General features: G+C 45.9%; 2 protein-coding genes across 2 annotated transcripts in view; one reads left to right on the plus strand and one right to left on the minus strand.

The window, feature by feature from the left end:
* slc6a8 (solute carrier family 6 member 8) overlaps window positions 1-12,194 on the plus strand; it is a 49,999-nt gene extending 37,805 nt beyond the window's left edge. Inside the window, exons 10-13 of the mRNA XM_030055400.1 lie at window positions 949-1,051; window positions 1,658-1,758; window positions 1,901-2,071; window positions 3,928-12,194. Coding sequence (XP_029911260.1) covers window positions 949-1,051; window positions 1,658-1,758; window positions 1,901-2,071; window positions 3,928-4,068 — 516 coding nt within the window. The 3' untranslated portion in view covers window positions 4,069-12,194. The remainder of the gene's footprint in view (window positions 1-948; window positions 1,052-1,657; window positions 1,759-1,900; window positions 2,072-3,927) is intronic.
* Window positions 12,195-14,064: 1,870 nt separating this feature from the next.
* The window catches only part of bcap31 (B cell receptor associated protein 31), an 89,984-nt gene continuing 79,014 nt past the window's right edge, over window positions 14,065-25,034 (minus strand). Inside the window, exons 6-8 of the mRNA XM_030055424.1 lie at window positions 23,054-23,183; window positions 22,056-22,156; window positions 14,065-17,318 (exon numbers count right to left, since the gene is read on the minus strand). Coding sequence (XP_029911284.1) covers window positions 17,292-17,318; window positions 22,056-22,156; window positions 23,054-23,183 — 258 coding nt within the window. The 3' untranslated portion in view covers window positions 14,065-17,291. The remainder of the gene's footprint in view (window positions 17,319-22,055; window positions 22,157-23,053; window positions 23,184-25,034) is intronic.

Genomic DNA, 25,034 nt, shown 5'->3' on the forward strand with positions numbered 1-25,034 from the left:
TGTCTGAGTCTGACTGAGTTGGACTGAGTCTGTCTGAGTCTGTCTGAGTCAGACTGATTCGGACTGAGTCTGTCTGAGTCGGACTGAGTCTGTCTGAGTCTGACTGAGTCGGACTGAGTCTGTCTGAGTCGGACTGAGTCTGTCTGAGTCTGTCTGAGTCGGACTGAGTCTGTCTGAGTCTGTCTGAGTCTGTCTGAGTCGAACTGAGTCAGACTAAGTCGAACTGAGTCAGACTGAGTTGGACTGAGTCTGTCTGAGTCTGTCTGAGTCGAACTGAGTCAGACTAAGTCGAACTGAGTCAGACTGAGTTGGACTGAGTCTGTCTGAGTCGGACTGAATCTGAGTCTGTCTGAGTGTGTCTGAGTCTTTCTGAGTCTGTCTGAGTCTGACTGAGTCTGACTGAGTCTGTCTGAGTCGGACTGAATCTGAGTCGGACTGAGTCTGTCTGAGTCTGACTGAGTCTGAATGAGTCTGTCTGAGTCGGACTGAGTCTGAGTCAGACTGATTCGGACTGAGTCTGTCTGAGTCTGTCTGAGTCTGTCTGAGTCTGTCTGAGTCTTTCTGAGTCTGTCTGAGTCGGACTGAATCTGAGTCGGACTGAATCTGAGTCGGACTGAGTCGGACTTAAGTCCCAGCAGTTTGAGTTTGTGCCGCTGGTCTCAGATCTGACTGAGGAACAGACCTTAAACTGAACCACGAGTTCATGCAGCTCAGACTCTTCATGTTTCTGCTCAGTTTTTATCAAAGAGGAAAAACTAAACACAGAACGTGAACTGTTCTGAGATCAGACTGAAACAAACTGATATCTGATCCTGTTTCACCTGCTGCTCTCTCTCTCTCCGTCTGTCTCTCTCTCTGTCTCTCTCTCTGTCTCTCTCCCTCTCTGTCTCTCTCTCCATCTCTCTCCCTCTCTCTCTCTCTCTCTCTCTCTCTCTCTCTCTCTCTCAGGGAGGGATGTATGTCTTCCAGTTGTTTGATTACTACTCGGCCAGTGGAATGACTCTGTTGTGGCAAGCATTCTGGGAATGCATAGTAGTTGCCTGGGTCTATGGTACGACTACACACACACACACACACACACACACACACACACACACACACAGAGCATAGGGTCAGACATACTGCAGCCCGTCATGTGACATGTGACAGTTTGTTATGTCACAGTGTTTTAAATGTGTGGTGACTGCCTGGCGTGTCGGGGAGAGGCGCTCGTGGGTGCGGTGCTGCATTCTTTCCTACATAACAATTAATTTAAGAATAACTTAATTCTTAAGTGTAAATTTATTTCAGTGTCATAGATCGGTACTTTATTTTGAGGGAATTTGGCTCCAACGTCCCCTCGAGCTCGAGGATGAACTGATTTGATTTTCAGAATCAGAAATAATTTTACTCCCTTTCCAATGTGCATTATGTGTAAAGCTGTATGAAAAGTATGTGCATCATGTGCACAAGTCTCAAAATGTGCATTTGGTGGTCAGAGGTCAAAGGTCAAGGTCACTGTGTCCAAAACACATTTCTGTCTTCCACTGATGACAGCAGTCAGTCACAGCTCCATGCTCCGCTGCAGGATGGGATGTAAATAAATGTTATAGAATAAGAAATGAAAGCAAACTGTATAATAGTGTGTGTGTTGACGTTGTGATGTCACTTCCTGTAGGTGCTGACCGGTTCATGGACGACGTGGCTCGCATGATCGGCTACCGGCCTTTTCCCTGGATGAAGTGGTGCTGGTCCTTCATCACTCCGTGTGTCTGCATGGTAACTCAGACCAATATGACTGCATCTTCTCATATAACAACATGTGTGGCTGTGAAAGGGTGAAATACCCAAACACTCCCCGCTACAGCCAGATAAAGGAATGTGTGTGTGTGTGTGTGTGTGTGTGTGTGTGTGTCCTCAGGGAATCTTCCTGTTTCACCTGGTGAACTACAAGCCGCTGACCTACAACAACGTGTACGTGTACCCCTGGTGGGGCGAGGTGATTGGCTGGTGCCTGGCGTTGTCCTCCATGCTCTGCATCCCCGTCAGCGTGCTGTACAAACTGTTCAGGACCAAGGGGACCTTCAGAGAGGTGAGCGCACACACACACACACACACACACACACACACACACACACACGACCCAACACTCCATGTGAATATAGAGATTATAGAGACTCATATTTGTAAATATACACTACCAGTCAAAAGTTTGGACACACCTTCTCATTCAGTGTTTTTTCTTTATTTCCATGACTATTTACATTGTAGATTCTCACTGAAGGCATCAAAACTATGAATGAACACATGTAGTAAACAAAAAAGTGTGAAATAACTCAAAACATGTTTTATATTTGAGATTCTTCAAAATAGCCACCCTTTGCTCTGATTACTGCTTTGCACACTCTTGGCATTCTCTCGATGAGCTTCAAGAGGTAGTCACCTGAAATGGTTTTCCAACAGTCTTGAAGGAGTTCCCAGAGGTGTTTAGCACTTGTTGGCCCCTTTGCCTTCACTCTGCGGTCCAGCTCACCCCAAACCATCTGGATTGGGTTCAGGTCCGGTGACTGTGGAGGCCAGGTCATCTGCCGCAGCACTCCATCACTCTCCTTCTTGGTCAAATAGCCCTTACACAGCCTGGAGGTGTGTTTGGGGTCATTGTCCTGTTGAAAAATAAATGATGGTCCAACTAAACGCAAACCGGATGGGATGGCATGTCGCTGCAGGATGCTGTGGTAGCCATGCTGGTTCAGTGTGCCTTCAATTTTGAATAAATCCCCAACAGTGTCACCAGCAAAACACCCCCACACCATCACACCTCCTCCTCCATGCTTCACAGTGGGAACCAGGCATGTGGAATCCATCCGTTCACCTTTTCTGCGTCTCACAAAGACACGGCGGTTGGAACCAAAGATCTCAAATTTGGACTCATCAGACCAAAGCACAGATTTCCACTGGTCTAATGTCCATTCCTTGTGTTTCTTGGCCCAAACAAATCTCTTCTGCTTGTTGCCTCTCCTTAGCAGTGGTTTTCTAGCAGCTATTTGACCATGAAGGCCTGATTGGCGCAGTCTCCTCTTAACAGTTGTTCTAGAGATGGGTCTGCTGCTAGAACTCTGTGTGGCATTTATCTGGTCTCTGATCTGAGCTGCTGTTAACTTGCGATTTCTGAGGCTGGTGACTCAGATGAACTTGTCCTCAGAAGCAGAGGTGACTCTTGGTCTTCCTTTCCTGGGTTGGTCCTCATGTGTGCCAGTTTCGTTGTAGCGCTTGATGGTTTTTGCGACTGCACTTGGGGACACATTTAAAGTTTTTGCAATTTTCCGGACTGACTGACCTTCATTTCTTAAAGTAATGATGGCCACTCGTTTTTCTTTAGTTAGCTGATTGGTTCTTGCCATAATATGAATTCTAACAGTTGTCCAATAGGGCTGTCGGCTGTGTAGTAACCTGACTTCTGCACAACACAACTGATGGTCCCAACCCCATTGATAAAGCAAGAAATTCCACTAATTAACCCTGATAAGGCACACCTGTGAAGTGAAAACCATTTCAGGTGACTACATCATGAAGCTCACTGAAAGAGGGCCAAGGGTTTGCAGCGCTGTCAACAAAGCAAAGGGTGGCTACTTTGAGGAATCTAAAATATAAAACATATTTAGAATTATTTAACATTTTTTTCTTTGCTACATAATTCCATATATCTTGCTTCATATATCTGATGTCTTCAGTTTGTACCTACAATGTAGAAAGTAGTAAAAATAAAGAAAAAACATTGAATGAGAAGGTGTTTCCAGACTTTTGACTGGCAGTGTAAATGTTTAAACAGCCACAGGCTGGAGCTTCAGACTAACTGGGATTAAAGAGATTAATCTCAGAAAGCTGGTTGATATTGACGCTCCGTGTCGGTCGGCTGCTGTTGGTGACCCCTGACCTGCTGTGTTGCAGCGCTGGGCCCACCTGACCAGCCCCGTGTGGGGGGCCCACCACCTGGAGTACATGGCCCCCGACACCGACATCAAGTCCCTGGCCTCGCTGTCGCCCGGCACCGATGACAACAAGGTCATCATCTTCGAGAGCGTCATGTAGGCCGCCGCCGCCATGCCGGGCTCCACCCCGCCACGACAGGACAGCCGCCACCTCACCTCCACACCTGACGAGCCCAGCCCCCTGACCCCCCGGCCCCCTCAGCCCCCCCGGCCCCCCCAACGTCTGGACGCCAAACGTCTCTGGGCAGACCAAAGCAAACGCTCCAGAGTCGACCAACCAACCGCCAGGCGACTTTTACCTCCAGGATGGAAGAGGGAAGGAGTCAGCTCCTCCAGGAGGGAAGTGATAATAAAAACTATTTCAATCTGAATTCTTCTGCTTCCTCGTTTCCACGTTGTGAAGGAAGCCGGCGGCTTCTGAGGCAAAGGGCTTCCATCACGCTGCTGACCGTCTGAAAAATGTGAATATTGGTGAATTTTGCTGCCCCCAACACTTTCCTCCAAAGGACATGAATGATTTTGTGCAGCTGCCATGGCGACCTCTTGTTCTATTTGTCTGAACTCTGAAAAAAAAAGAAAGAAAAGAAAAGAAAAGAAAAAAGAAGTGCAATAACGTCCAAATTCTAAGCTGATGAATCCTGGAGGGGCTGAAGGTCTGAACGTCTCCCATCGGCTCCCCGCTGGGTGTGGGGCATCGCTGCTGTCTTGTCCTGGGACACACACACTCACACACACACACAAACACACACACTGACACACAAACACGCACACACTCACACACACACACAAACACACACACTGACACACAAACACACACACACTCACACACAAACACATACACACACACACACTCACACACACACAAACACACAACTGGTGTCCATCAGTGTCTACGTCTCAAACAGCTCATAGTCGGCCATTACACATGCAGCCTGGGAGGAAGGACGCCATGTCATGACGTCATCATCATCATCATTATCATCTTCATCATCAGCATCAGCATCAGCATCATCATCATCAGCATCAGCATCATACTAACCAACAGAACCTTCACACTGAAGTGTTTACTGAGGCTACAGATTTGATTTCTGGGAAACTTGTGTGTAAAATTTACACTTGTGAGAAACGCTTGTTGTTACCCAGCGTGGGGCAACATGTGTGTGTGTGTGTGTGTGTGTGTGTGTGTGTGTGAGAGAGAGAGAGTGTGTGTGTGTGTGTGTGTGTGTGTGTAATGGCCGTTGAAGACAGAGTTCTGGACAGACAGACTGACTGAACCCCAGATTAACGAGGCGTCCGTGAAGGCGGCGCCCTGCCGGGAGCCGGCTGGTCCTGCACTCAGATCAGTTTTGCACTAACCGACTCCGCCCTGGACTCACCTGTTCTTTTGTTTTCTTATTAATTTCATGATTTTTATCATTAGTTGTCTCCTCCTGTGCATTGGCCTGGTCCGGAGCTGAACGAGCCTCTGAATTCGATCTTTAAAAGGTGACAGAAGCACTTTAAAGTGACGTGTTGATTGTTTCTGACATGAAAACAAACTGGAAGTGATAAATTATGGCGCTGATCACAGATCAGCTGCTCTTGAATCTCTAACTGTGAAAAAAAATTAAAAAATCTGGCGACGACTACTGACCTCAGACCAGCCCGGCTCGCGGCCCGGCTCCTGCGCAGGGTGACGCCGGCGCCCGTCAGGCGTCCCGTCCTCGGATCGACTGAAGTGCCAAACGGAGCGATCCTCGCCCTGCGGGGCTGATCCCAGACCAGGGCTCCAGTTGCCAATATGAACCCAGAAAAACTGTTTTCTCTGCCCAGATCAGTCTCCCTCCCGCCGAGCGCAGCCACCACTTCCTGTCTGCACCAAAATGGCCGCCGCAGGACTCGTTAGGTTATTTGATGATTTTCTTCCTGGCTGGTGATTTTTCATAAAACTTTTAAAATCAGACATTTTCAGTGAAATAAACATCAGTGTTCATGTTTCTGTGAACACTAGGAGGCGCTGCGTGAGGAGAGGCAGGAGCAGCGACCTCCACAAACTAAACATAGAAAAAAAATCTAAACATGGAGTTTTGTGGCTTAAATCTGCTGATTTTAAATCTGCTGATTTTAAATCTGCTGATTTTAAATCTGCTGATTTTTGCATTTCGAGAAGGAAATACTTTGAAAAGCGTCCAGGCTCTTTGTTCTGGAAACCAACGGGACAAGACCAGCGTCCCTTTTGAGCAGCAGGAGAGGAGGAGGAGGTGAAGTGGCTGATGGGAAGTCAGATCAGCTGATAGAGCGGGGTGGGGGGGGTGGGAGGGGGGGCAGGTAGATGCCAAACTTTGCCTTACGTCGTTGTCTTAACTCTAGAGCCCAGACGGTTGACTGATAGCCAAACCCAGAGCCCTGCAGGACGGCGGCGCGGCGCTCTGGTCTCACCCCGTCCCGTCCCGTCCCGTCCCGTCCTGTCCCTCAGCAGTCTGCGGGGGCGTGTCCAGAACTCTGTCTCCTAGCAACCACTAACCATCATCCAACCTGTCATCAGGAAGAACATAACGATTAGAATGTAAGATAAACTAAAACAAAACGACATTTGCACATTGTTGTAAAAAATAACCTCGCCAGCACTTTGAAAAAAGGAAGAAAAAAAACAAACAGAGAAAATCATGTTAGAAAGAATTTTTGTTTTGTTTTACATATTGTAAAATGAATCAGAGATTTATTTTGTGATGGCTTTTATTTTGCTTATACATACAGTATGGAAATATATATATTGACTATCTTTGTGTGTTATATATTTGATGCAGTACGTAACTGATGACGAGGACGAGCAGGAGGGTTTTGGGGCTGATCGCTCACGTCGGGCCGCCGGCGGCGGCAGCGCAGGCGAGCTTCAGGCTACCTCACCCCTCCCACATGACCTCACGGCTCCGGCCAGCAGGGGATTGTGGGAAGCGGCGTTTTGCGTCGAAGAGAAACTGGATTCTGCGCTGCAGCTCGACGAGCCTCCGGCCGCGGGCGCCACGTTCACGCCAAAAAAAATTATTCAAAATCAGGGGTCGTATTCTAGAGACATCCTCCCTTAACTGTTTGGTAACCATGGTAACTAGGATGATGATACTTGATTGGTCCCCGAGGAAACACTGAGTCACACAAATTATAAGCAACAAAAAAGGAAAATAAGAAACCTGAAAGTGATGTGCATCCAAAGTTTGATTGAAGAAAACAGTCCGACACTCAGTGATCCTGTCAAACATCCAAACTTCACAAAATCTGAAAAAACAACAGCGTTCCTAACTTCAGGATCACTGTTCTAAAGGTTCTAAAGGTTCTAATGGTCTCAGAAGTTTCTGGAACACGGCCCGGCTCGGTTTCAGCTGCCAGAACAACCAAACGTACCGGACGTTCTGTTTGGTTTATTAAGGCTCTGCTGCCTGAGGTCGGTTTGAGTTGTGGGCGGAGCGTGAGCGGCGGCGGCGGCGGCGAGGTCTCTCGGCGGTGTGCGTGCGGCTGACGTGAGCGAGCAGCGAGGGGCGGGGCTTGCTTGTTTGTTGGGTTTTGCTGCGATGCAGTGATGTTAAGGCTGTCGAAGCTTCGTGTGGCTCTGAACACACTACGAAAGGGAATTTTCTTTTTTTGATTTCAAATTATCAAGTGCTAAAGTGTTTGAAGAGTTGTAGCTTTAGATGATTTAGACCTGTAGCTTTTTTCTTGGTGTGTTTTACTGAATATCAGTGTTTTCCCTCAGACCCAACCACGGCTCAGATTCTCTTTTTTATTCACGAAAACACGACCGTTCACTTTAGTCCGCACGTCTCGTCCGATAAAGAACCGAATGTGGACGTCGTTATTGGACGCTCGGACGTCGGAGAAACGGCAGGACAAACTCCTCCGACGCGGCAACGTGGGTTTGTTTTGGCAGACGGGTGGAATTAAATTTGCTTTTCAAATTAAACTGAATGACTAAGATGTTTGAGAGGCTAAGGAACTGCCTGCTGGGACACACGCTGCGTGCTGATTGGACGGTCTGAAAACCCAAACTGAATACTACACAGTACGCAGGGACACCCCACATACTGCCACTCCACAGTACGCAGTACAAGTACACATACCTCATATTGAAGAGTATGCAGGTTGAATGAAACCATAACCCAGTATGCAGCAGCGGCACACCTCAGAGCCTCCACGCCAAAACACTCAACATGGTTTCCAGCAAAACCTTCAACCAGTGAACCTCAGTTTGTGACGTCGTCCCGAACCTGTTTTTGTTTTTATTTTTTTCTTTGACGTTTGGTTTCATTTCCCTGATTGATCTGGTACCTGATGACCAAATATCCTGGCGTACTCGCGTTACTTCCTCACTCAGATTTGAGCTTCCAGACTCGCACCAATCACACGCCTCCAGTCCTCTTACCAAATATGGTCAACAGGAGAACCACTTCCTGTCCAAACCCCGGAGGCCAGTAGCCAATCAGCTCAGTCTGCCACTCGCTGCTCGTCCTGTTGGAGAGTTTAAAGGGACGGTTCACACATTTTTTCAAAATGTCAGTTTCCATAGCATAGTTTGTTTTGGTTTGAAGACGAGTCCGAGGATTATAACAGGCCACAGGGATCAGAATCATCAACATGATCTGTGGTTTTATTGTGTTCAGACGGCAGCGAGCTGCTCTGCTGAGCCTGCAGGGGGCTGCCACAGCTAGCTAGCTAACAAAAACAACAGAAGACGGTATTAGACGTTAGCTAACCTGAGGAATTTAAACAGCAGCTGATTTAGAAGCGATGCCGTGGGCCCCGACGACTCAACCAATCAGATTTCTCAGGCGCAGAGCTATGGGAGGAGCCTGGCACTGGTGTTTACTTGTTCGTGAACAAAAACAAACAAAAACAAAGTCACTACAGTTAGCTAGCTTGCAAAAAATAAACTGTTTGCCTGCCACAAAAAACAGCAGACGATATTCAAGATGAGAAATGACTCAACAGGACAAACTGACGGCAAAAAATCTGCTACTAAACAAAAACAAACAAACGGACAAAGACACATTTCTATCACGGTTCTTACATTTAGCCAAAGTACGATTTAGTCAAATTTAGCTAGCGTGGTAGCTAAGCTAACAGTGGAAACTCAGTTTAAAGTCGGACCAGAAGTGCCAGAAGTTTCCAGAAGAGGTCGTGGGAGAATCGGTGCTTCGTTATCTGACCTTTCCTAACGATGTGGTTTCATTCTGCCGTTTGAAACGTGTGTGAACCGACTCGCCACCGCTCCGCGCCGCTTTAACCATCACAGCTAATCTGACGGACAGCGGTCATGCAGTGCCACTGAGGTGTCGGACACACGGCTGTATAGTACTGACACAACTAACCTGACGCGTATTTTATAGAAAACCTATCTATGATCAAACTGACATTTTAAGTTTAGAATGTCTTTTTTTAATCAGTGTTTTATTATTTCATTTTTTCTTTTTTTAATATGTAGTTTCTCGTTGTAGACTCTAGCCTGGGTGGGTCAAAAGGTGAAAAACTAAAACCTGTAGTTATTAAAATATAAAAAGTAGAAAAAACAACTTAAAATGAAATGTACATTACCAAAATCTGTTGTTGTTTGGTGTCATTATCTCTGTGCTCTGCCAAAAACCGTTGTGGACAGTATCTTTCCTCCAAACTGCAGCTGCGAACTGGGAGAGGGGAAAACTATATTTTACACAAACCAGCATACTGTACACTTTGCAGGTACTGTAAACTTTACAAGTTGCTGTAAAACTGTAAACTTTGCGGGGTTTTCTAATGCCTGTACAGATGAGTTCTACTGTGTTGTAAAGATTAAGATGATAATTAAGGTATTTTCATCGGGTTTGAATGTTTTTAGTTTTATGAAACTTCTACCCTACGCAGATGACACTGACTTTTATCTCAAAGATGAACGGTACTTAAAGTGATCAAACGATCCATGTATTATTAAGGTGATTATGTGTAAAGATTTATTATTGCAAATTTTGGATTCAGCTATGCAAAGTCAGGAGGTCCAGTTGTCTGAGTGCGTGGACAGATGGCCGGACGCTCGGCCGGGACGCCGTGGCAGCCGCCGCATCATTCTGCTTCCCTGAACCGGGGACAACCAATGCTGCTTCAAGCTGCTCTGACTCTGTTAAAACCAATGGACCATGCACATTTAGCTACACATCACCCAAACTGTGTCGCATTAAAATGATTTACCCTATGAAAAACTCATCCCCGCTTATTTAAGTGAGGATAGGCTTTTTCAAATGATTTTTCTGTTTCTGTTGTAAATAAACTGTGGGCAGCATTCGTCCTCACAGGCCGGGTCTCCTAGGCTTTTGAAAGATTGAATGATGAGCTTCAGCTAAAGATTCTTATTTTTTTCCCCAGAAAAATGGCTTCATAAAATGTTGAGAAATAAACTATTTTATAAAACATTTTTTTTTTTTTTATAAATGTCAGATGTTTGATTGGCCCCTGAATCCAAAAGCAAGAAGCCCTGCGCACTGATCGCTGATAAAAAGTTGTTTTAATCCAAATCAGGTGTTTCGTCATTCCGTATTTCAGTGCTAATGAGATGTTTCCATGCTAACAATGTTTTCAGTGAGAAATCTGTCAGCCTGGCTGACACGAACATGTCCCAAACCGAGTTCCACCGCATCTCACCAGCGGTGGTTTAGTCGCCATCGGCCTCAAAATGAGTCAGATCTGCAGCTTTTCTTCAGCGTTTCCCCTCCCGAGTCTCCAGCTCAGCAGCAGGAAGCAGAACGATGCCCGTCTGTCTGTCTGTCTGTCTGTCTGTCTGTCCGTCCACTCAGGGTTTTGGTAAAGGATACTGTCTGGCAACTCTGCTGTTAGCTGGTTTCCACTGGTCCAGAGCATCTGGCTGCTCCAAACCTGCTGACAGGACAGGACAGGTCCTGTCTGCTGCACCCAGACCAGCTCAGCGCGGTGCCATAGGCTCTCACGTCTGGATTAGATTAAATTCATGTAGTTTTCACTTTTTTGAAGTTTCATGCTTCCTTTAAAAATAACTGACATACGTTTTTGGCATTCAATATAAACAGCCAAAAATGATGTGCCAAAAAATGGTACAACATGGTACCGATTCAGATTAAAAACCCTGTAACGTCTCGTCTCTTCACTGTGGATTTGTTCAGCGTGCAGCCGGTTTGGTGACCTCAGGTCTGATGTTCTCCTGGTTGAACAGTGGAACCATCAGAGGTTAGAACCAGACGTTCTCCTCCTGTGGAAACTCTGAGGCTGGAAACAAATGTCAGAGCTGCATTGTCAGTCCTGTGGTCTGAAGAGGTGGAACATGTGGTAACACGTCATACAGCGTCTCAGTGATGGTCGGCACCCAGAGCTCTGTGTGTTCAGAACTAAAACACAGCCAGAACGCCGCCTAGCAGAGGTAAACAACAGTGACTGGAACCATTTCAGGTCATGTAATCCCTGGCAGCCATGTTGGAGGCCTTCACCTAGCTAACCACCCATGTCTTGTTCTGAGTAACACATTAGCCAGTTAGCTAGCTAACAGTGTGTTCAGGTGAGAAACCATTGGAAAGTGTTACCAGGTGTTTCTGAGGCCTCGTCTCCACCGGCGTAAACACCAAATCAGAGCTAATACAAATGACCTATTTGCAGTTTTACCAGATGCTGCTGGTTTTTGGTTAGCTGGCTGATCAGTGGAGACTTGAGCCGGGCCGGGCCGAGCCGGGCCAAACCAGGCCAAACTGGGCCGGGACAGCAGGACTGAGGTCAGCTCTGGTGTTTCCAGCCCGTCCTACCACCACTGTTGACCTTCATGTTAACCCAGCATCCGTCATCCCTGTAACTTTGTCTCTATGTGACTTCCTCTACACGCCAGTCTTCCATTCTTAACACTAGATTAGATCGATTAGCAGATAGCTAGCTTAATTAACGACTGTATTAACGATATTAATGACATCCAGGGCTTGAAGTGAACAGCGACCACTAGCCAAACGCTCACTGGCTGGGCAGGCTTCTCTGTCCCGGCAACTTCGGCTGCCAAGAAACCGTCAGCTGGTGAATTTGTGAATCCGCCGGCCGCCGTGGACGATGTAAATGCAGAGTTGGCTTCATGCCCTGATGACATCACCTGTGTTTCATTGACCTTTGACCCCTGTGAGGGTCTCCATGCTGTAAGCCACTGTGATCACTGTGCTCAAAATGTCCATTCACCAACACCACTGACTAAACCAATGGCAATAAATTAACTTCATGAGAAACCGGCCTGCTGTCGTTGTTGTTGTTGTGGTTGTGTTTGGGATGAGGAGAGTCAGCTGTGTTCACATCAACATACATGACCTGAATTAAACAATTGGGAATGTTTTTCTTCCAAAGGAAACACTGGCAAAGTGTATTCATCTGTCCCAAAGGAGGACGAACTCAGGGTAGAAAACTGAGAATATGTAAATGTACAGCTTTGCAGACGACTGGTTTCTCTATGTAATCAAAGACAGATCAGAAAAATATGTCGGGTTCTCTTGGAAACAGGAAAACATCAGGAAATGTAACAGCCAGGATGGAAATGTTAAAAAGCTTTTATTATCATCACCAAAACAGTAAAATCCAACATGTTTGGTGCAGAACACAGAACCCTCAGGAAGCGAAGGTTTTTGGATCCATCAACTAGGAAACTCTGAGTTTTCGGTTCCAGAACAGCTGATCTGAGTTAGTTTAATCAACTCGGAGTAGTTTCACCTGGAGGTAAGCGCGTGCACCACAGCTATAAAAAGACAGCGTCAATGGAGCCCCGATTTGACGAGTCACCATGGCAACGGGGAAGCGTCGGGCTGCGTTTTTCACCCCAGTTGAATTGGAAATCTTAATGCATTCATACAGAGAGTTTGAACATGTTTTTTTTTTTTTTTTTTTTAAAAAGTGTAACACTGCTACAGCGGCAAAGGAGAGGGAGACGGCGTGAGAGAACACTGCTGCTCGGGTCAATGCGTAAGTTTAAATGGAGTCCGTTGCAATCAATAATATTACAGGGGAAAACTGCTTGAATAGTAGCCTATTAATTTATTTCATTTAGGTGACGTGAAACGGTAACGCTCAAAAAGATAATTGTCTGGAAATGCTAAAACATCTATGCGCGGTCACCATCTCCCGATGAATATTTAATTCTCTGTGCAGTAACACTGCACCTTCATCCACGGGATCGTTATCGAAAGGACATGCCATGTTCGTGAAAAAAAGCCGCCACCTAACTACTAATGGACTTCTAATAAAAGACCTACCGACCTACCGTTTTTTTTTTTTGTTTTTTTTTAAAATAACAGATGGCAGAACTAATATGCCACGCCAAAACTCGCCTGCTGACTGAATGAATGAGGAAGTTAAATACGGTGTGTGGCTGAAAGAGGGCGGACACAGAGAGAAACTCGAGGTTTCATGAGAAAGTTTCATGGAGTCTGTTACTGCGGTAACTGACCAAGAGCTTCAGTTACCTCCCTTTGTGAAACAGGCTGGAGTTACCCCTCTTTCTCTGGTTTGAGTTACCTCCCTTTGTGAAACAGAAAACTCAGAGTTTCCCTCATTTCAGGGTTAACAGACTGAGTTTTCACTAAACCTGCTTTGTGAAACAGACCCCAGATCATTTCCAGTTTGTTTACTTGTTGTTGTCTGGGTCATGTGACTGCCTCCCATTGGCTGTCACACTCGTATCGTCTGACGTGTTGAGTCAGCCACGATAGAGAAAGCTTTTTAACGTTTCCTTATATTCCGATTGCTGCCTGACACTTTGAGCTCCACAAGTGATTTGGTTTTGTTATTCTGGAGGAAATCTTCCTATCTGCAAAGTAACTATGACATTCAACAGGCACCTATGTCCATACTTGGATTTTTAATTGGTTTTCTATTGGTTTAACTGATGCTTGATTTGCTTGGACGCACCAAATTCTGCCCTGAGAGCCGCGCTTTGGCCGCACGATCCCTTTCAACTGCATTTAGACCCAAACCATGCAAAATATTGATGTGTACATTTGTTGTTTCTTTTTAAAATGTATTTTCCAAACATTTCAAAACCTGTGAAATGAGAGGACTCTTTTCCCATTTTTCCCAGAGCCGAACAAACCCGGAAGAAAAACAACAGGAGTTCAGAGTCGACACCGAGTTTATTCCAATAACAACCACCTTCCCCTCTTACACACACACACACACACACACACGCACACACACAGACACACACACACACACACACACACACAGTGGACAAGAAAGCAGACAAACACAAAAAGTAAGAGAAGGAGACAGAAACAATCACTCCAGAATAAACCATTAAAGCCAGTTCCTGAAGGCTGGAAACCGTAAACTTGCATGATGCTGACACATGTCGGTGTTTCATCGATATACAAACATTTTACAAGAGATTATAACAGCTGGAATTACACAAAGAAACCCTCAAAACAAAACAAAAAACCCCTCAAACCTTTAAACAACAGTGTAAATGTCAGCATGGAGGAGTCTGTTCATCAGTCAGACAGATAATCTGAAGACAGAAATTACAACCGTCACGACTAACATGCTTTTAAATGGCTTGTGTGAAGAGTTTCCTTCCTTTCAATATTTACTTCCAGAAAAAAAAAAAGGAATATCATTATGTGAGGAGATTTGTTCAAACATCTGAGGATGTAATCAGCTGTACCTTGGAATCAGTTTAAGGCTTCGTTAAACTTTTATCCTGGAAAAACTGGTACACACATATCATATATATATTTGGAACACAACCCTTCATCCGTTTCTTATTATGAATTACATTTTTTTTTTTTACTGATTTGGTCCCAGTTTTTAGTCCCAACTCCATTTGGAAAGCAACAACAGCCGATTTAAATTTCCTCAAAATGTTTCCCAAACAGTGAAGAAAGTGAAGAAAGAGCCTCATACGAGCGGACAGCCGTTTAGCTCACATCATTAAAGAGAAACATTATTATATATGAACTTCACATAAGGCATGAACAAACCCACACACCGCACTCAGACGTGAATGAAGAAATAAGGAATGGCTTTTTCAGTTTTAACTTTCTGAACGGACGAATGTGGGCGCTGCAGTGCACTGTGGGAAAGATACTTTAACTTGTTTTCCTTTTTTAAAGCGTATCGACATCCTTTCACTGAAGACATGATGAACTTAGCGTAGCACGTTGCTAAACTTGCCGTTTTTTCACCGTCATGTAAACCAGGTGAGAGAGAAACTGAGAAAATGAATAAAAAAAATAATAAAACCTGAAAAGCAAACACTAGAGACGCCTGAGCTGCTGCCTCAGTGGTTCATCACAGCTTTCAGCCGTTTACCTTCAAACCGCGGCCATTTCATCTTGTTTGGAAAGATCCATAAACCCAGTAAAGAGCGCCCTCTGCAGGAGTTTGCACTTTTAGTCCCACGCACCGTCTCAAACATTTCCTTTAAACTAGCAAACGTACATTTAAAAAAAAAAAAAATGTTGTGTAGCTGAAGGGAAAATGACCGGGGAACTGCGTGATCACAAAAAGTGAATTTTATTGTTAAAAAGCTGCTAATGAACCACTGACGCAGCAGGGATCTCTGCTATGCTAGCTATCTCACTCGCTGCTAGCGTTATAACTGCAGCCGTCAGGGATCACCGGGACATTCCCATTTAAGCCTAAACGCAGGAATGTGGTGATTTAAGTCAAAACTACGAGCTCACACTGAGCTGGCTTAAGGCCGTGATGGAGAACGTCAGTTTACCGCCGAAAGGAAATTTGATGAGAAATGCAGCGACGCGCCGGCTGTTTCTGCAGGAACAAACAGGTTTTTATCTGCAGGAACAAACAGGTTTTTATCTGCAGGAACAAACAGGTTTTTATCTGCAGGAACAAACAGGTTTTTATCTGCAGGAACAAACGGCGTGAAGCCGCCCGGCGATCGGTGACGTCGCCTGAAAACTCACCAAAGCTGCGACGTCAAACAGCGAAGCGACGGTGAAGCTGAAGGAGGGAAAAGGAGCGAGAAACGTCGGACGCTGCGAGACGAAGCGATCACAGCTCAACATCAGCCGACGCTGAAAACCAACAGACTGATGAGGACGAGTGTGAACGCCACATCATCGTCATCATCATCATCATCATCGTCATCATCATCATCATCGTTCTGAGTGGAAAAACTCAGACCCCTGACAGGAAATCTACCCAACAACTAACACGACAACACGACGTACAGCACAAACTGCACGTCCAGTACAGAGACTGACTCAACGCTCCGTCATGACAAAAACAAAAGGAATGATCAACCAAAATCCAAAATGAGCAGAAAAAAAGATAAAATGCACGATGCTGTTGTTTCAAAGAAGAACAGGAGGAGAGGATTGACTCTGCAGCGCTCGGCTCAAATTCTCAATTAGTGGAGAAAACGTGACTGAGGTTTGTGACGCTGCTGTTTCCAAACATGTAGAAAAAGGAGAAGTGGCGCTCTCCTGATACAGCAAAGAACAAAACAAAAAGATCTAAGAGGCGTTTCTGCAGCATCTCGAGCAAACTGGAAAGAGAGAGACAGCAAATAGAGCCTGTTTTTATTGTGTCAGCAGAAGCTGCTGGACATTTTTTCTCTTTCTAGCTTCACAGACACAAACGCAGCAGGGGAGCACCGGCTCTGCCGCCACGGCGATTCTGAATCACCGGAAGAAACGGGACATTCGGTTCAAATATGGAAAAAGGACCAAGTTGCTCTCTAACAATCAGCACAAAGCAGAAACGACTGGTGAAGCTGTTCTGTCAAAGACGCACAAATCAACAAGTTAAGTTTGTGATTAAATATTTGTGTGTGTATGTAAATGTGTATTGAATATGTACCCTTATTTATTTATTTATTTATTTATTTGCCATTTAAAGTTTCCATGAACATGTTTTCTCTTTGCGGTTTCAAAGACGTGCAGAGGCAGAGGAGGAAGCGGGGGCTCGTCGACCCGGATGTCGATTTGTTGGGTTTTTCCTCGCTGCGGAGCGGGACGTCCCAACGCTCCAAAGCGGGAGCAGAGGCTCGGAAAGGGCGGGACAGGTGAAGCAGGTGCGACAGGAAGCGTGAGAGCTGTGCGTCCATCTCCAAACGTGCAGTCGACTTCCTCACACAAACTGTTTCGCTTGATATTCAGCCGATGAAGCTCCTCGACTGTCCGGTGCAACGAATCGACACATCACACGCAGTGATGTCAGTGATGATGTCACAGGACCCGGCAGTGACATCACTGAGCGGGATGAGAGGCGGGTGCAGGAAGTGGCTGCTGACGACGGTGAAGACGGAGATGAAGAAGAAGAAGAAGAAGGAGAGGATGATGATGATGATGATGAGGGAGTGAAGCGGAGAGCGGCTCAGTCCGACTTCTTGTCGCTGCTCGCCTGGAGAGAGAGAGAGAGAGAGAGAGAGAGAGAGAGAGAGAGAGAGAGAGAGAAAGAGAGAGAGAGATGAAACAGGATCAGATATTTTAATTTGTTCCTCAACGTCCAATCACAAGGAAAATTCAGTTCTTACAGAAATCTGCAAATGTCAAAAGTTGTTGGCACCAAATCAGAGCCTGAGTGTTTCGGCGGTGTTCCTCAGGGTCCTGGTGTCCTAACGTGGTGTTTTGATTTGAATTAAATTCTCCAGCAGATAAAAAATAACCAAAGCACACTGTTTGTTGCACATTTATGAGGAATAAGTCGACACAGAGCCGAGCTGCATCTCAAATTAACCTCCAGGTGTTTCAGATGATGTTCACTCCTTCTGTTTGGCTTCTACTGTTGACCTTTGACCCTGCAGAAAGCCCCCCTGCCCCCCCACTGAGATGGGCCTAAAAAAGGCCGGGACTGTAAGGGGTTAAACTGTTTTGGTTTCCTCCTGTGGTGAGGAGCAGAGATTCACACGTCACGGGTTCAAAGTTCAGCTCACAGGTTTAAATGAACCAGGTCACAACTTTGAATTTTTAACTACGTTCAGTCACAAAAATGAGCTACTTCACATTCTTCTTCTTTTTTTTTTTTTTTTTTTTAAATAAGCTGGTCAGAGGCCCCAGATCATTACCCTGTGCTCATGTGTTTCTTGTGCTTATAATAATAATAATAAGAAGAAGAAGAAGAAGAATGATAATTCCCAGGACTGGTCGGGTGCTTCAACACGATGTGCCGATGTGTCTGATGCTCTGACTTGTTTTTTTTCAGTCCCTGCAGGGACAATTTACACAAAAATATGCATTTCTGGTCTGATTTGTTCATGAAACTCAAAATTCAAATGTTCCTGCGACAGCCTTGAGCAGCGCCGGTGGCTGTGCGGCGTGAAGCTCCTCCCACCGCGCTGCATGCCGGCTGCCCCAACACGGGGCTTAAAGGAAAGGTTCGGGTTTGTGGAATAAAGGGAATCATTTTATTCTAGTCTTGGCCACAGTGCACCACACAGGAGGTGAAGCACGAGCCAAAACTCCTAAACATGACATATTAATCTCTCAAAAAGGCAACGATGTGGACGATATCAAATGAAGGGTTAGCCTGACAGAACCTGATCGGTCTGTTCTGATCAATAAAACACTTTAATGTGTTTTATACGTCTATTTGGTGTCATACTGGTTTTGAAGAATGCTTCATTTTCTGTTGTTACACTTAACATTTCGCCTCAGTGTGAACCCACAGCCGTATCGTATCGCTGTGAGATATTTGCCATAAACATCGAGGGGTTTGACTTGGCGGCGTCAGTTTCCTGGCGTTTCCAATCTGAACTGATCTCTTCTGCCCAAAGCGCCGCGGGGTCACATGGTCTCTACGGAACCTGCAGCTCCGTGCATCGCTGTAGGTTTTTATTTCATAAGTGGAGTTATTTTACTTTATTTACCGATTTGCTTTTGGTTTGTTTGATAGATAGATAGATACTTTATTCATCCCAAAGGAAATTCACTGTCTTTTTGTGAAACTGATGTGTAATTTAACTGTTTATCTTGTTTTTATTGTTGCTGTTTTTGTATGAGTGACCTGTGTGGAAGCTGATGGGGATCCCAAAAAAGAATAAGGGATGAAGAATAAAGAACGAGTGGACGACGGCCCCACAGTCAGTCAGGGCAAATAACACCTCGCCGAGTAAAACTGCTCCTCAGGGGCTTCACTATTAAAGGAAATGCCACTACGCTCTCTCCTAACCCCCCCTGAGAGTGTGTGAGTATGTGTGTGTGTGTGTGTGTGTGTGTGAGAGAGAGAGAGAGAGAGAGTGTGTGTGTGTGTGAGAGTGTGTATCACTGCAGCACAGCCTGGCTACAGTTACATGTGTGTATAGCATATTCACTCTCCAAGAAGTGCACAACTGCATGTGCATGGGCATTTCGCTGTATGTTACATAACCTGTGTGTGTGTGTGTGTGTGTGTGTGTGTGTGTGTGTGTGTGTGTGTGTTGGCTGACTGCTGGTGTGTCAGACAGATTGATGGCGGAGCAGCTGGCTGTGAAGCTGCAGCAGCTAAAGATAACCCTGACAGCGGGCTCCTGCAGGAGGCCGACAACACACTTCCCACCACATAGCAGCTGAGCTACAATCATAATAAACTTTATTTATAGAGGCCGAGCCGCACAACAAGGTGCAGCAGGACCAACCTCACAACCACGCAATGAGACACAGACAGGAGCCATGCAGCGCTCAGAGAAAGACCCACAGAAATGACAGCAAACTGAAACGTATAGAGTGTACAGAAAATGTAAGGGCGTTTTCACACCTGAAAGTCCGAACCAAACTCCGTGTTTCTGTTACACTGTAACACATTTGGTCCGGTTGGTTTGGTTTCACACTGCAAATGGAGTAACGGACTTTACAAGACAAACATACAGGGGAAATTTATTCTTCTCATTAGAGGACGCATCAACTCCCCATGCACTTCCGCGGCTCATTTTGCTTTGGTTACGCTGAGTTGTTGGGCTGGCCGGCATCTGACATCAGTATTACTTCCTGTTTACAGAAAATGAATCGAGCGAGCCAGAGCCGGCTTTGGGCATAGGCGGTATAGGCAGGCCTAGGGCGCCATCTGTTGGAGGGGCGCCGCTAGCGGCCGGAGGGGCGCCGGCAGCGGTTGTTTACCGGAGGGATACCCGCAGGATTTTATCGGCGTCATAGGTAGAGTCGTCGGCGACATTAGTAAAGCCGGCATTGGAGCGAGCCATCTTTTTCCCGTTCTAATATTTTTGTCGGTATATTGCTACCAGCAGCACCAAGTTAATGAGCAATACATCAGAGTAACTGCTATTCGCAAGATGAGCCTCCTCATCATGAGAAAACTTTATCGAGAGGAGGAGAAAACGGCATACAGTCCTGCGAGTTATGGCAAGGTGTATTCCAGAGAGAAGGTGAGTGTGGGAATATTTTTTAAAGAGATGAGCTGTCAGTAGTGATGTATTAACTTGTCTTTATAGTGCTATACATTTTACCGTGCGACACTTTTCATTCAGCATAATAACGGACACGAGTCGACTAACGTTGCGCCTTGCATATCACAGCAACGTTTAACGTTAGCAGCTAAAGTTAGCATGCCGGTCGGAGATGCATAACCATGGTAACCAGCTGGTTAGCGTGACGTAACTTCCAAAAACTTCCTGTCATTGGTACGAAGGTCTGAACCATACAAACAGATGTTTTCACACTGCAGAAGGTCCGAACCATGGTTCGTTTGGTCCGGACCGAGACCACCTCTTTTGGTCGGACCAAATTTTGGTCCTTTGGTTCGGACTGTGGTCCGCGGCAGCTTTCACACCTGTAATTTAGGTTCGGATCAAACTGAAAAGTCTGAAAGTCCGGACCAAACGAGATAGGTGTGAAAACGCCCTAAAACAAATAATAAAAATACAAACTTGAGTGGGAAATGATGCGAGAAACAGACTGAGGTGATGCAGGTTTTGCAATTAAAGTGTGTTTTCAGAAGAGACAGAGAAGAAGAAAGCATTAAATAACAGGTAACAGAATACACACTCATCGGCCACTTCATGAGGTCCACCTGTTCAGCTGCTCGTCAACACAAATATCTGATCAGCCAATCAGACGGCAGCAGCTCAGCGTGTTCAGGCCTGTGGACGCGGTGAAGAGGATCTGCTGAGGTTCAAACTGAGCATCAGAACGGGGAGGAACGGGGATCTAAGTGACTCTGAAGGGGGCGTGGCTGTGGGTGTTTCAGAAGCTGCTGATCAGCTGGGATTTTCACCCACAACCCTCTCTGGGGTCTCCAGAGAACGAAGAGAACCCAGCCAGCGGGCGACAGTTCTCTGGTTCAAACCCCTCGCTGATGTCAGAGGTCACAGCAGAACAGACAGACTGGTTGGAGCTGACAGGAAGACAACAGGAACTCAGAGAAGCTCTCGTTCCAGCCGAGGCCTGCAGGAGAACATCTCTGCAGGCAGAACCTGAGGAACCTCACAGCAGACGGGCTGCAGCAGCAGGAGAACCCAGAGGCTGCTGCTCCTGTCAGCTGAGAACAGGAAGCTGAGGCTGCAGGTCACATGACTCAGCACACCTGGACAGCAGGAGGCTGGAAACACGTCTCCTGGTCTGAGGAGTCTGGATTTCTGCTGAGACGTTCAGACGGTCGGGTCAGAGTTTGGCGTCGGCAGCATGATGACCAGGATCCGTCCTGCCTCAGATCAGCGGCTCAGGAGCTGCTGCTGTGACGGTGAGGAGGAGCTTTTCTCTGTTTAAGCTCCACAGCCTGAGAGCTGCTGCTGACCACGCCCGTCCCGTCAGGACCACAGCGGACCGTCTGCTGAGGTCACCTCCAGCAGGAGAACTCACCACGTCCCAGAGCTCAGACCAGCTCAAACTGGTTTCTTGAACCTGACAGTGAGTTGACTGGACTCACGTGGCCTCCAGTCAGCAGACCTCAGAGCAGCAGATCAGCAGCAGGTGTGTGATGCTGTGGGTCAGTGTGGACCAGCACCTCTGAGGAACACCTCCAGGTCCTGACTGAGCCTCTGAGCTCAGGCAGCTCTGCAGGTGACCGAGGGTCTGACCTGCTACGAGCCAGGTGGACCTGATGAAGAGGCCAGCGAGGGTGGATCTCTATCTGCCTCTCTGTGTATTGTTTTTTTTTTTTTTTTAATTTATGTACATATCTGTGTGTGTGTGTGTGTGTGTGGGTTACCAGCAGCTTGCTGTGCTCCTCCAGCAGGCGGTCGTACTCCACCGTCAGGTTCTCCGCCTGTTTCTTCATGGCTCGAACGTCGCTGTCCGACTTCTGCAGAGCTGCACACACACACACACACACACACACACACACACACACACACACACACACACACAGAGGAACGTCACACACACTAGTACTACTTCTACTGCTAATCATATTTTTACTGAGCTCTGTGTTGAACAGGCTGTAAATCTGACTCACCAAATAGCAGAGAATCTAACAGTCTGACTGGCTTATTAAACTTTGTGTTAATCACCATCATGTTCATCACAATACAGTTATTGATTACCAATGACCGTGAAATTCACCCTGAAACCTCCTGGAGATGCTCAGTCTGCACTGTTCACGGGTTTTATCAGGGATCCATCAGTCCTGCAGGATTATCAGGGCTGATGTTCAGATTTTTTCAATAATCAGTATGAGAATTTTGATTGACATGACGGCAGATATGAAAACCAGTCAGGCTCCGCCTCCAACAAAAGAGAGTGGGCGGGGCCATGTTTCTGGTAATCTGGTGTTGCTGTAGCTGATCCCCAGAAAGGATATGATCTGGTTTCAAACTGGACTTCAACTCTTCCAAACGACAAAACATTTACAAAAGAAGAAACCAGATCGAAACCGTTTTCTTGGCTTCCCTCAAATTTTCAGGTGAGTTTTTTGTCTATGAATTTTCTGCTTTTTCTCTGATTATCTTAGCATTTTTATACATTTTCTTTTTCTAGCGTAATGATGTGAATTTATTTATTAAAACCAAGGTTTGAGTTGGAATTTCTACTGTAAATGTTGATGCTGCAATTTAAAATTTACTGCAAATCAATATCAGGCCTAAAAACTGGTGTCCTGGATTACTGAAACTTTGGTGTTGACCCTGAAAAATCAATATTGTCCAATCCTTATTTTTTTAAGTCTCTCCTCCTCCTCCTCCTCCTCCTCCTCCTCCTCCTCCTCCTCACCTGTCTTGGTGTCGTCCAGCTCCTCCTTCAGCTTCTTCACCTCCTGTTTCAGACTCTTGTTGTCCTCCTCCACGTCGGCTCCTGTCTTCTTCCCGGCCTCCGGCAGAGGAACGCCGGCGTCACGCAGCTTCTGCACACAGACAGGAGGAGACCAGCTTCACACCTCCTCTCCTCCCCTCTCTCTCTCTCTCTTTTTATTTTATTTTTTTTTAAACCACCGTATCGCTGGTCACTAAATCCTTGGTGGAGTCAGAAAAACTTTTTTTGATCCCCGATTGGAAACTGCATCAGTTTCTCAAATTCTCAAGAGAAGAATTAAAATGTGAGCATAAGTGAAATGACAAGAAACAGAAAAAGAAATGAATATAAAGTTATGTGCATTAGAAATTTGTTTAAAAAAAAAGTGCATTATGTATAAAAGCACATGTAAAGTCCAGCATCACACTATAGGTCTATAGTGTGACCGTTCAATATCAGTGTGGATATTGATCAGGTGTATGGATATTGATCAAGGGTGTATGGATATTGATCAGGTGTATGGATATTGATCAGGTGTATGGATACTGATCAAGTGTATGGAGTATGGATATTGATCAGGTGTATGGATACTGATCAGGTGTATGGATACTGATCAGGTGTATGGATATTGATCAGGTGTACAGATATTCATCAGGTGTATAGATACTGATCAGGTGTATGGATATTGATCAGGTGTATGGATATTTTAGATGTTGGGTGTGCAGTTCGATATGAAGCGCCCCGTCCCGTCTGTCCGGATGAAACACCAGCTGACCAGCTCCCATTTCTGCCCAGTTAACCCCACCCACACAGAGAGCAACAGGTGCTCGCACCAAACTCCTCCCGTCCCCACACTCCCCCCTCAGCTGCTGTGTGAGTGAGAGTGTGTGTGTGTGTGTAAGAGATAGAGAATGATAAGAAGAGAGAGACAAGGCACAGATTGAGTGTGTAACAGAGCATGTGTGTGTGTGTGTGTGTGTGTGTGTGTGTGTGTGTGTGTGTGTGTGCACCACAACAGAATGCTGTGGTCCTTCCAGGTCTTGTTCAGCTAAGCTCCGCCCACACAAAGCAACAGGTGTAAATACCAAACACTCCTAGTCTTCCGCACAGCTGCTGAGTCTGTCTCCCTGTCATTGTGCCGTGTAGTGTTACACACACACACACACACACACACACACACACACACACACACACACACACACACACACACACACAGATTTCTGCAAACCACAGTATCTGTTCAGCTCACCATCTCTCTTGTTCTGATTAACACACAGCATTTGGAAACAAGCGTGTGTGTGTGTGTGTGTGTGTGTGTGTGTGTGTGTGTGTGTGTGTGTGTGCCAGTCACATGTCTGCATAATATATTCACTCCCCAAGAAGGTATAAGGTATGTGTTACACACAACCACAATAAATACCACATATATCTATATATTCACAAACAACATACCACAATACAACATAGAGAAGTATGCAACACAGTATGCAACACACACACACACACACACACACACACTATGCTAAAAGCCAGTAGCAGCCTGAAGGGTAATATTTAGTACAAACCAGCATGAACCAGCTCTTTAAACCAAAGTTCCCAGTAGAGCTCTTCAGCCTCAGGGTATATCTATATCGATCTATATCTATATATATCTATATATCTATATATTTGTGTCTATATCTTCATCGCTACACATCTGTATATATCCATAGTTAGATATACAGGTCTCTTTTGAATCTGTAAGTCACAAAACCTGTGTGGCTCCCTCTAGTGGTACAGCTGTGAACATCACCATCTGAGGAGCGTTTTGTTTTGGAGGCTCTGTCGCTTCTTTTTAAAGAATCTTACAGCTCTCCTGTTCATGACCTGCAGTTAAACCCAGGACCCCGTCTCAGGAGGTCTGAGACCTGCAGGGACCCTGACGTGTTATCTGTGTCATGTCTCAAACTGTTTGGATGTCAGA

This window comes from Myripristis murdjan, chromosome 7 (assembly GCF_902150065.1).
Source record: "Myripristis murdjan chromosome 7, fMyrMur1.1, whole genome shotgun sequence".
NCBI classification, from domain to species: Eukaryota; Metazoa; Chordata; class Actinopteri; order Holocentriformes; family Holocentridae; genus Myripristis; species Myripristis murdjan.